A 13,102-nucleotide genomic window follows, 5' to 3' on the forward strand; every position below is an offset into this window, starting at 1 on the left:
AAGAAAAAGGCAATTGTGGAAAAATATGACAGTGTGACCAATTCACTAATATTTAGTACAGCACATCAGAACCCACCATCTAAATGATTTTATAGAGAAAAGATCTGTAGAAGGAAGCTCACATTGCTAAAGGTGTTACTCAAATTACTCAGTCATGATCAACAGTGTTACATGAGGTAGAAAGGCCTTAGTTTATTACTATGGATAAAGTAAGGCGGGTTATAGCCTATCTGAGTCTAGAATTTGTGAAAAAGCTAGGGCTATACAGGTCTCATAAAAAGATAATCCATCAATGAGTGATAATGGTGAAACACTTCATGCCAGTAAAGGGTGGTTTCACAATTTTAAAGCAAGAACTTTTGCTCATAGTGTAACTAGGCAAGGTGAAGCAGCCACCTTGACAAAAAGGCTGCTAAAAATTATATACACTACTTCAAAATAATGAAGAGATATGGCTTTTGCTCTCAAGTTTTCAACAGTGATGAAAAAGGCCTTTCCTGGTCACAAGCCCATGAAGGATAGGCTAAGCTTACTGCTATGTGCCAATGCAAATAGTGACCTCAATCAAGTCTCTCTTGGTTTGTCACTCTTGAGACCCTGAGAGTGTTCAGAAAACACAAAGCCATGAAGAATGGACAAGAGGTCATGTAGAAATCTAATGCAAAAGTCTGAGTAATAACAGTTCTTTTTTTAAAGTATGTCAGGGGGCTTTTGGACCTACTATTAAGAAATACCTGGAGTACAAAAGTGTACTACTCAAGACTCTCTTCATTATAGACAATGCTCCTGCTCACCCCGGAGATTTGAAAGAATTGGCTGAAGAATTCCCATGTCTCTCAGTCAAGTTCCTTCCACTTAATAAAATCCTCTATTGTAGCCTATGGACTAGCAGGTTACAACTAACTTTAAGAAGCTATACACCACAGAACTGTCCTGAAGTGCTTCTGGATGACCTCAGGTACAGATTTAACCCTTAAAGAGCTTGAGAAGGAACATTACAACATTCTCTCCTGGGTGGGGTTAAAAAATCTTGAGCCAATCTTCTCTAAGGACACTGAAATCTGTCTGGGAGAAAGTGTGGTTTAAAATTATACAAGAGAGAGACTTTGAAGGCTGTGTAGAGGAGACTCTGCCTTCAACTGACCCTGTGGTTGATGACACTGTTACCATAGCAGAGTCCATAGGTTTGCAGGTAGACAGGGGTGATGTTGAGGAACTGGTGGAAGAACACTCAGAGGAATTGTCTACAAAGGAATTTTAGCAAATTTTGGCTAAGAAACAGAGAATGGCAACTGAGAAGCTCTTTGAAGAAGAGAGAGAGTATCAACAATCAGTGCAGCAAAGTTTTTTTCTGATATAAAGGGAATCATTAAAAAATGGACAGAGCTACAACATTTGTAGAGAAAACTCACCCAGACAGAGAAAAAGCCAATCATTGCATTCACCTGCTTAATGACAATGTCATGTCATAAAGAAAAGACAAACAGACAACCTTAGACCAGCTTTTAGTTCTGAAAAGGATGACACCTAGTGAGCTAGAAGCAGGTCCTAGTGAGCTACACACTCTCCCAAAAAGAGACAGGACACCAGAGAACCAGAGTCCTGCTGTTCTTATGGAAGGAGACTCTCCTAAACAACAACCAGCTTCCATTTCATCCTTCCTTCCTTCAAGCCAAATATGTTAACTTGTATGGTGAGTCTGTACGAAATTATTGTTTCTGGTAAACTAGGCACATTTTATAACTTTTTGGTGAATACACTAGAAATATTATTGGTGTTTATTATGAGGTTAAGTAAGTGTACTTTGGGAGTTTCAGAATGTATTATGAGTGTTTCTATTATTTCTTATGGGAAAAATAGTCTTGACTTACAACCAGAGTTACAACCAGCCCTCAAAAGCAAATTGAGTTCAAGGGTCTAATGTATATGCTGTCTACAGAACTTGTACATGTAAGAACAGACTAAAAGAGAAAGGTTGAAAATGATGGTGTATGTGAAACATAAAAGAAAACAGGGTTGGCCATTCTTATACAAAATAAAAGTAGTCACAGTAATATGAAATGAAATATACCTTAAGTCTAAAACTTTAACAAGAGATAAAAATTATTAATGATAAAAGGGATAATACTCTAGAATACTTTAACTATATATATAAAATTGTTAAACATATAAAATAGAGACTCACATAGCATGTCTCAAACATAAGAAGCAAAATTGACAGAATTAAAGAAATAGGAAGCAACACAACAGTAGGAGGTTCACTCCCTCAAGTATAGTAAAGGAAAATAAAGCCTGACAGAATAGTAACACAAAGCAGAGGACTATAAAAATAATAAACTAACTAGACCTATATATACAATCTTCTTAATAGCTCCTTATATCCTGGACAAACCAACTGCCGGGGCACACAAAAAGTCTTAATAGATTTTAAAATATTAAGTTCTAGGCCAGGCGTGGTGTTGCATATACGCCTGTAATCCCAGCATGAGGCAGGAGGACTACTGCAAACCTGAGGCCAGCCTGGGCTACAAAATGAGTTCAAGGCCAGCATGAGCTGCATAGTGAAACTCTGTCTCAAAAAGACCAAAAAATAAATCAAGTAACTAGCTATTAATTTAATTTAATTTAAAAATATATAATTCATATATGTAAAGTTCTTTTCTAACAATAAAAGTAGAGATCAACAGTGGAAAAGAAATTACAAAATCAAAAAACATGTAGCAACAATTTGGGGGAGTACTGGGGAGTGAACTCAGAGCCTTCTCACTGAGCTACATTCTTAACCCACATACACACTTTTTAATTTTGAGAAAAGGTCTTATTCAGTTTCTGAGTTCTCTAGGCTAGACTTAAATTTGCAATCCTGCTGCTTTAGCCTCTCAGAGTTCTAGGATTACAACTATAGACTACCACACCCAGCTAAACAATCTATACAACCAAAAGTAACCTAGAAATTCCATATAATCTCCACCAATATTCTCATATTAATTTTTGCCCCAATACAAAGTCATTCTGAAAATCACGCTACATCAAGGGTCTGTGATAACTCAACAATATTCAAAAGAAGAATTTGAAATCATAATGCTTTCTGCTTTCAAAGCATATTTACAGTAATCAAATAGTTTAATGCTGATATGAAGTTAGACAAAGAACACAGTACATATATACAAACAAATCTAGATATATTTGTACACTGATGTTCACTGGAACATTATTCACAACAGCCAGTAAGTAGAAACAACTTAAACGTTCCTTGACATGAATGAATAAAGTTTAGAATACACAAGTAACAGAATACTATTCAACAATGAAAAGGTAAGAACTATTCTAACATCTTAAAATAATGATTAATCTTGAGGACATTACTCTTAAGTGAAATAAGCCACTCACAGTTACTATATGACTCCACCTATACATCTAAAACAGTGAAACTTATAGAATAGAAAGCAGAATGGTGTTTGTGATATGGAAAGGAAAGACAGAAATGGGCACTTATTTTTTATGGGTACTGCATTTTAATTTTGCAAGATGAAAGCTTTATACTGATATGCTGCATAACAACTTGAATATATTGAACAATTATGAATAGTACACTTAAAAATATTTAAATATATTTTATTTTATGGGGTATTGATCACAAAATTTTTTTAAAGAGAAACAAAAGTTTTAAAATGTTCAAAAGCTACCTTATATTTTAGGTGTTACTCTTAGACAAGGAAATTAATTCATTAATAATGTCCACAAATACTGATGTACTTATTACTCAGCACAAATCAACACTTCTATTGAATATTTTCTAATATTTAAGTCATGAACAAAACAGTGGTAATATTTTTGCATGCAAATAAAAATATATATACATTTTACTGGCAACAGACAAACAGCTCATAAATATTTGAAATCCACCATATACTGCCAAAAGTATACAGTATTGAAAATTACTATCCATTCAATATATACATAAAAAACTAAAAACATTAAGTGATGTGAAGGAACCTACCCCCCAAAATGAAACAAAAACAAATTACAAAACAAGAAAAATAGAATAAACTTTAACTCATAAAATCTGGAATAAACATGTATGTACCATTTTTTAAATCTTTATAGATAACTATAATTTTCAGCTGTGACTATATAATACCCATGAAGAAAAGACATGGAGTGTCATTAACATTCAGTGTACAGCAGAAAAATTTCACAGAAGATCCATTATAATCATTTATAAAGAGCTCTGATGACACAATTTGAATAAGTAGTTTAGATAATATCCAACAAACTTTTTATGTGTCTTAGCACAGAGGTCCTTAGAAATGTGCAAAGCAATGAGAAAGTAGCCATCGTGCAGACTCTCAAAGGTAAATGGGAGGGAATTTATCTATCACTGTAAATGTGTGGTAAGAAGGAGCCTTGGAGGTCTCTTAAAACATCATGAACACAGGGCAAGAGATGCCCTTCTGGGATACAAAGAGAAATAAGCCTAAGCTTCTAAAAAATCATTTTCACTGGGACAGACTTTCTCCAACCATACATCCATCTTTCATTTTTTAAGACAGGGCTAGCCTTCCGACTCACAATCTTCCTGCCTTAGACTCCTGAATGCTGGGATCATAGACATTCACAACCATGTGAGTACCTCAAGTGACATTTTAAAGTCTGGCTTCCTCTTTAACATTTGGACTTCTTACCTGTCTCCTCTGTTCCTACCTACCTGGGAAAATGGCTAATATCTCTTCTCTCTCCACATTCCAAAGCTCCTTCCTTTGCTCCAGGAAGGTGACCAGATATGGCTTAGATACAGCAAGACCTATTTATTGAAAAATAGAACACAATGCTTTCTTGGGACACTTCTAACCCATACTTTGGTTAGTACAAGAAAGATATAAGAAGATGCTGGAAAAGTACTTTTCCAAATTTTGTTTCCTGACAGACAATCAATTTGCATAATATGAACTCCCTTCCAACTAGTACCAAATCAAAAATAAAAGAAAAAATGAACTATAAGATATATGTCACAATATTTTATAGCACTGAATTTCTATAATCACCACTAGTCTTCAGTGAGGGTTGTAAATTATCACAAGAAAAGAGAAGGTTAAAACAAGAAATACATATGTTTAAGTATACTCCAGCAACCCCCAATTTTTTTTCCTTCAAAGCAAGAATCTGAAAGTGATTCATGCAAAACAAAAGAACCTGAGAGATGCCTACAAAGCAAATTAACATTTTTAATGCACCAGGAATTCTCTACAGACATTATCCTCACCAAGAGAGACCAGATTTCTGTAGTTCTCTAACATCACGTCCCTATATAAATTCCATTGAGCAGAGTCCAGGCATTCCCATTCCTCTGGAGAGAAATCAATGGCCACATCTCTAAATGTCATCAGCTCCTGAAAAATAAATAAATAAATAAATAATCACCCAACAAACAGCACATTGACCATGTGGATGCTGACAGAATTCTTAATGTGACACAAGATGAAAGACAAGTTGGAGAGTTATGGTTTTGACTAGTTAACACAGTGATGTTCTCTAATTTATAATCTAAGCAAAGAAAGTGATATGTGATCCACAAAACCAATGTAAATACTGTAGGAAAAGCTGGGAACTGGGAGGGAAATGGTTTAGTGAGGTTTACAGTGAATCCTGATTGGAAAGAGTTAAACCCTTGCTGGAAAAGCAATTAAGAGAAGCAGAGAGAACTGGTATTGCTGGGGTACCAAATTGCTCCTCCCAACTTCCAGTTAAGTACCAAGGAGGCAAAGTGGGAAAAGGGCTCACTATACAAAACCCAGTATGTACATGCATTAATGTGCTACAATGTATATGTATCCCTTTACTAATTGCTAACTCTGCCTTGAATGTGAGGCTCTGCTATATCACCTTGACAAAACAATGAAGACCAAAGGGAACTTACCCAACAATTTGCACATAAACAATGGAAAGGGACAGTGGTAGGATAGTAAAGTTATATCAACTATCTAGGAGGAGAATCCCTTTCTCGTCATATTAAAAAAAGGGGCTGAGAACAAGGACCTCTAAGTTCTCTTACTCTGACAAGATAGCTATCACCTCATTTATCTCCTCTTTCCAACGAAAGTGCCTTTTTCTCTTTTTCTAAATTTGTATCTCTAATTTTTTATTGGTATGAAGTTTAAAAACCCCAGGAAGGATATAATCTATCCTCACTCCAGATGGGACAATACTACTTTTATATAATATGGAGAACATAATGATTAACACAGATATATAAACTTTAAGATTCATATTTATATTTGAAGATAAAATACATAATTTTAATCAGATGATAAAGCCATGATGAGTCCCAAGAGCACTTCAAAAATTTTAATGGGTGCAACCATGAAATGGAGATCTTATCAAAATTCAATTTTTTTTTGATACTTGGAATCAAACTCATGACCTCATGCTTGCCAGGCAGGTGCTTATGCCATTGAGCTAAATACCCAGCCCCACAAAATTCAGTTTCTAAATAAGTCTGTATCCAGGCCTGGATTTCGCAAATACAAACTCACTAGTGCTAGTACCAAGAGTCCAACACATACACTTACACAGTCGTTAAGCAGCTGGGCCTATGGCAATGCCTATAATCCCAACATTCAGGAGGATGAGAAAGGAGGATTGCCAAATATTTGAGGCTATCCTCGACTACACAGTAAGTTCAAGGCCAGCCTGAACTGCATAGCCAGGCCCTGTATGTAATGGTTGATACACTGGGTCAACTTGAAAAGTTTAGAAGTTTTACTAGGCCACTCAGCAGGGAACCAAGGTCTTTATTTTATAAACATTTTCCGCCTGTGTAAAAGAAAGGCACCAAGATGATGTGAGTGTTACATCTGCCCTGGGAGTCAAAACAGGGAATCCCGTTTTCCTGGCTTTTGTGCTCTTGCTGCTTTTGCTGTCTTTTGCTGCTTTGAAGTATTGCCCCTGTGCTATGACAACCTGCCTTGGAGCCAGCTGATTAGGAACTGAAACCTTCACAAACTGTGAGTTAAACAAATCCTTCCTTTCTTCATTTTGGGTGCTGGGCATTTGTCTCAGTAATGAGAGAAAAGTAACCAAGACACAGCCTAAACTGCATAGCCACAACCTGTTTCAAAGAACCAAAAAAAAAAGATATCATCGGACAATTAAAGCAACAACAGTGTTTTCTGACTATTTAAAATAAACTATAAGCCACTCTGTCTTTCATATCATTGTTGCTGAGACAAAACACCCAACACCCAAAGTAAAAGGAAAAAAAGTTTTATTTAGTTCTGTTTGTAGAGCTTTCAGTCCATAATTACCTGGTTCCAATGCAGCTAGGAATGGCAGACAGGCATCACAGAGGAGAAACAGCTCATGGTAAGAAGAAGTAGCAAAGCAAGCAATGAATGACCACAGCTCTTTCTGTACCTTGTATCTTAGCCAGGGGAATCACAACCTTAATCCTAGTTTCTTTAATCCAAGTATTGCACAAGGAACTAACCCCAGTATCACACACTCTAGATACAGCCACCTCTGAAAAAGCCACACCTACAACCACATGAGGCTTTGGGGGGACATCCAGACACAAGCCATAAAAATATTTTAATGCATCAATCCTAAAATAATCTATGAAAGCAGTATTTATCCTCTTTTATGACACTATTTTATGAAACATAAATACTAAAGCCTGGCTTTACCCCTACAATTCATAAAAACTGCATAGAAGGGCCAAAATACAGTGAATATTAAAAGGATGTTTTGCATAACTGAGAAAAATGGGAGCATGTTAAGAAAGCAATAAAGAGACTAATACTAGGGGCCTGGGGATTTAGCTCAGTGGCATAAGCGCCTGCCTTGCAAGCAGGCAGTCGAGAGTTCGATCCCAGGTACCGATAAAAAGGAAAAAGACAAAAAAAAAAAAGAGAGAGAGAGAGACTAATACTGCATTTTAGAGGAACCCAGCACCAAAACACCTGGAGCATAGTGGTTTTATCCACATGGATGCATGTGAAAATGCTGAATTGAAATGCAGGGGAACCCAGAGAAAGCTTGAATAAAACAAAGTGTGAGACAGAATGTCTCAGTACCTACTTCGAGGTAGGAGGGCAAGTGTAAAGCTGAAGAGAAAATTCAAGCAAGCTCACTACCACGATTCAGTAATGAGCAAAAAAGCAGTCTGAGTAGACAGTAAAACAAGGTCTACAGAACAAACTCATTCTGGAGAAGCTCTCTGAACATTCAGTGAATGCTCCTACACTATCCTGAGGACCCATTTTGAGATCTTCTCAGCTCACTGCTTTGGCAGTCAAAGGCTATTGCATTTTCCTGTCTTCAGGGGCTTTGCAGCAATATTAATGCACTGACTCAGTGCAAGCAAGTCTGTGACCTCTTGGGGAATGGAAGTTTCTTCTCTTTTATGAACAATAGGAAGCTAGCTGCAGGATTTCAGGGGAACAGAATTTGGCAATGACATCACCTGGGAGCTAGGTCTCTGAAGATAAGAGTCCCGGGCTAAACCCCTTTAAGCACAATCAATGCAATTCTATAGAATTTCCACATCCTTCAAGTCAGGAGCACAAAAGGCTCCAGAGACTCTGACCTGCAGTGAGCATCATCAGCTCTGCCCTGAGCATGGCACAAAGCAAAAAAATCTGACTTCCTTCCTACCTTGGCACACAGAGCAGCTGCGATACTTCAGCTAGGTCTGATTACAGACCACTCCCAATGGTTGCTGAGTAATAGAAACAAGATAAAGGGGTGAACAACCTCTAATCTTTTGCAGTACATAGCCTAAAAGAAACAGAAACTGAACAACGTGGATTGAGAACATCCATTGTTACCTGGAAGTCAACAATCTTGGGAAAAAGGAAATTTTTATTTTTCATCAAGTTTTTTTATTAGTACATGTTTGTATTACATAATATTTACATTCCTTAGAGGAAAATTGGTAATATGCATAACACATTATTTCTTTTTTTATCCCCCTTTTCTCCCCTCCTTCCCACCTCCCTCCATCTATTTATTTCCTTCCACTTTGAGAAAATCTGTCTCCCTACTTGTTATTATCTATTCTTTATTTTGTTCTTTACTTCTATTTTGAGTTTCTCATAAGCAAAACCATGCAATATTTAAGCTTGGGTGCCTTGTAGTTCACTTTAGTATAGTCTCAAGTGCATTCATTTTCCTACAAATGACTCATTTATCTTTCTTTGTGGCAGAGTATTATTCCATTTTGTATAAACATATTTTCTTTATCCATTCTTCTGCTGATGGAAACACAGGCCATTTCCAAGATTTAGCTATTATGAGTTGGGTGGCTATAAACATGGGTATGCAGGTATCACTATAAGATGTATTTAACCCTTTGGGGAAGATACCTACAAAGGGAATACTTAGGTCAAATGGAATTTCTAATTTCAGTTAGTATCTTTAATACATGGTTTTGGGGAAACTGACTATCCACATGCAGAAGATTAAATCTAGACCCATATTCTCACTATGTACTAAACTTAAAAATGGATCAAAGAACTAAATGTTAAAAGAAACACTTAAGCTACTGGAACACAAAATAAGTAAAACTCTCAAAACAAGCAAGGACTCTCTGAATAGAACCCCAGTTTTACATGAAATAGTATCAAGAATTAACAAATGGGACCATATCCAATTTAAAAACTTCTGCACAGCAAATACAACAACCAACAGAATGTCCTGTCACCAGTCCCAACTGGGGAGGTTCATTTGAGATTCAGGAAGCCCAAAGAAGAGCTGCAAGGCTGTGAAAAATGTCTAACATGCTTTTATTCAGTCACTCAGCAGCCTAGCCACAGCTCATCTCTTTAGCAGCTTAGACCAGCTGTCCCCAACTGCTCCCAGATATTACACACACTCTCACAGCAGTTCTCAGTCACTACCCAGTTCATTCTTGTAACAGTCCAGATTTATAGAAGTATACTCAACAGCAATATCAGACCTTATATGGAGTAAGTGAATATATGTTTTTTTACACCAACATGGAAAGGTGCACCTAAGCTAGAGTCCTGTTGACTCAAGACTTACGGTCCCCCAGAACCTCCCTTCCCTTTCACAGCCTGAATTATAATAGGCCATGTTGGGCTTCATTCTTCCATACACAGAGTAAAAAGACAATCTACATTGGAGAATCTATAATGGAGAAATAAAAATTTGTCAGCTATACCTAAGAGGACTAATATACAAAGAACTAAAAATAATTAGAACCCCAATAAAAGTTCCAATCAAAAAACGGGCAAGTGAAATAAATACAGACTTTGCAGAGGAAGTACAAATGGCCAATAAATCATGAAGAAATGCTCAACATTGCTGGCCATTAGAGAAACACAAACTAAGATGCATGATTCCATCTTACTTCATAAAGACTGGCCATCATCAAGAACTCAAATAACAGATGCTTTTACACTGTCGGTGGGAATGTAAACTACTACCACCACTTTGGAAATTAGTTTGGAGATTCCCCAAAAAGACTTTTGATATTATTTTGCTTTTAAATATACATTTTTGTCTTTAACATCTAATTATTCTTTTTGCTTTTTATTCCACTTACATTATTCCTACTTTTTCTGTATTTGCTTCTTTTCTTTTTTTTTTTTTTAATTTTAAAGTGTATCCCCTCCCTACACTTTAATGCTTTTGAAACTTTTTAGCTTGTCCTGTATTGTTTTTGGTGCTTTGGAGTCTGTGGTAGTTCTTTATAACTTTGTTTCTTTGTATACTCTGTTTTTTTTCTTAATTACTTTTCTCGTTGCTAGGACAAACATTCACGAGTTAAAGAAGAAAAGCTTGATTTTAGCACTCAATTTGTAAAGGTTTCAGTCCATAGTTGGCTACAAGACAGAGCAGCATAGCAGAGGGGCATTATAGAAGAGAAACAGTTCATGGCATGCAGGCAAGAGGCGGCAGCAAGCAGCTTCCTTTCCCTTTTATCTCATCTAGGCTACAGACCTTTTGCGTGGTGACACCCATACCCAGGCTATGGATTCCCTCTTCAGTAAATCCATTTAGCCACACCCAGAACTAGGCTAATCCATTAAGGGAACCAATCCAGACATCATATGCCCTTAATCCAGAATTATACACCTTGATTCAGCTACCTCTAGAAAGTCTTACCTATGAGCACAGGAACCTTTAGGGGGACATGTAAATATAAGCCACAAAAACTTTTATTTGTTTTTGTTTGCCTTCCTCTTTCTACACAGTGTCAAGTCCAACACTGCTAGCATTCTGAGTGGATGATCTGCTGCTGCTCAACTACATTCCCAGTTAACTGAGAGAAATGGCAACTTGACCTAGCACCACCTTAATCTTGGCAAATACTTCAACTTAACTAGAGGAAATTAAAGTTCCCAGCTGATGACATAGGCTCAAGCAGGAACACAACTAAGCAAAACCAAAAGACCAGATTCTGAAAATTGGCATCCATAGAAACAGCAGAAATAACATAAACACTGTGAAAATTACAATTACAAGAGACCTACCTCAACATAGGTTGCTCCATACACTAGCAGACTGAATGTCACTGACAGGTTCAGAGGAGTAACCACAGAAGGTACATATTATATTTTCTATCTACATCGTATCACATCTGCTGAAACTACCTGAAGGACTCCACTCATGTGACATCCACAAAGAAAGCAGGTCCTTAACATAGTTAGCAGTGTCAAAACCCATGAGTGACAGCCAAAGAAACCTCAGGGAAATTACACTATAAAATCCAAATGTAAGTAACCTCAACATTATTCATCAGAATAATATCCTAGGGTACATTCTTTTTTTTTTTTTTTTTTTTTTTTTTGTACCAGGGATCGAACTCACGACCATGCCCTTGCAAGGCAGGGACTTATGCAGCTGAGCTAAATCCCTGGCCCTGCTAGGGTACATTTTTAACAGCAAACTCCTCACTATGAAGGCTCACAGTAAAAGGGGAAGAGATATCCATCCTAACAGAAGCACAAATCTGAACAAAGAAATACAAAAGTTCATAACTCTCTGATATCAAACTGAATGAAACACAAAGAATTCAAAAGACTGATTAAAATGACATTGAATTCAAAGGTGATGCAAACAAACAGCAAAATGAATTAAGAGGACAATGCAGGATATAAAAGAAAAATTCAATGAAAGGATAGAATCTAAAAAAGAACCAAATAGAAATCTTAGAAACAGGGCCAGGGCTCTAGTTCAGTGGCACAAGTGTCTGCCTGGCAAACACAAGGTCCTGAGTTTGACTTCCAGTACCAATAAAGAAATCTTAGAAATGAAAAACTTGATAAGTCAAACAGAAGACATTGGTTGAAAACCTTAACAGACTACATAAGGTAGAAGAAATATCAGGGCTTCAAGGTCAGGCCAAAATATAATCACATTCACAAGTAATACAGAGGGAAAAAAAGAATAAGCACAATATTCAAGATCTATAAAGGCAAAGTGGCACAAGCCTATGATCCCAGCATTTGGGAGGCTGAGGTAGGAGGAGCACGTGAGTTCAAGGACAGTCTGGGCTACATAGTGAGGCTCTGTCTCACAAAACAAAACAAAACAAAACAAAACAAAACAAAACAAAACAAAACAAACAAAAATATCTACAGGATACCATTAAAAGACCAAGTGTACATATAGCTAGAAAATATAAAGGAGACAAACTAAAAGCACAGAAAAGTCATTCAGTGACATAATAGCAGAATATTTTCTAAACACTGGCAAAATATGGATCTCCAGATACAGGAAGTACATAGAACCCCAAATAGACATGATCAGAAAAGCAACTCTCCTTGACAGGTTACAATTCAACTGTCAGAAGTACAGAATAAAGAAGGAAAATTGCAAGAAAAAAGCATCAAGTCACTTACAAAAACAAACTCTTCAGAAAATCAGATTTCTAAGTAGAAACTGCAAAGGCCAAGAGGGCAGGCAACGGTATATTTCATGTCATGAAAGAAAATAAATGTCAACCTAGTTTACTACATCTAAAGATGTAGATGTAGATGTTACATTCTTTAGAATCAAAGGAGAAGTAAATGCCTTCCTGTTACAGCAGAATGCGAGACACTCAAGGGGGTTGAGAATGGACACAAGCAAGCTTTAT

At 36.7% G+C, this 13,102-nt stretch overlaps 1 protein-coding gene across 4 annotated transcripts in view; it reads right to left on the reverse strand.

Moving 5' to 3' along the window:
* LOC134470270 (zinc finger protein 420-like) overlaps positions 1-13,102 on the reverse strand; it is a 50,609-nt gene that overhangs the window by 7,368 nt on the left and 30,139 nt on the right. For 2 of the 4 annotated variants that reach the window (XM_013147362.3, XM_013147361.3), the window contains 2 exons: positions 5,264-5,390; positions 4,709-4,804 (listed from right to left, as the gene is read on the reverse strand). The exons of 1 other annotated variant lie outside the window; for it this stretch is intronic. In XM_013147362.3, coding sequence (XP_013002816.1) covers positions 4,709-4,804; positions 5,264-5,384 — 217 coding nt within the window. In that variant the 5' untranslated portion in view covers positions 5,385-5,390. The remainder of the gene's footprint in view (positions 1-4,708; positions 4,805-5,263; positions 5,391-13,102) is intronic. One more of the 4 variants, XM_063230026.1, reaches the window with a different exon arrangement.

The sequence above is a fragment of the Cavia porcellus genome, unplaced genomic scaffold (genome assembly GCF_034190915.1).
Source record: "Cavia porcellus strain 051 isolate PalLab524CR breed Dunkin Hartley unplaced genomic scaffold, mCavPor4.1 scaffold_18, whole genome shotgun sequence".
Classification (NCBI taxonomy): domain Eukaryota; kingdom Metazoa; phylum Chordata; class Mammalia; order Rodentia; family Caviidae; genus Cavia; species Cavia porcellus.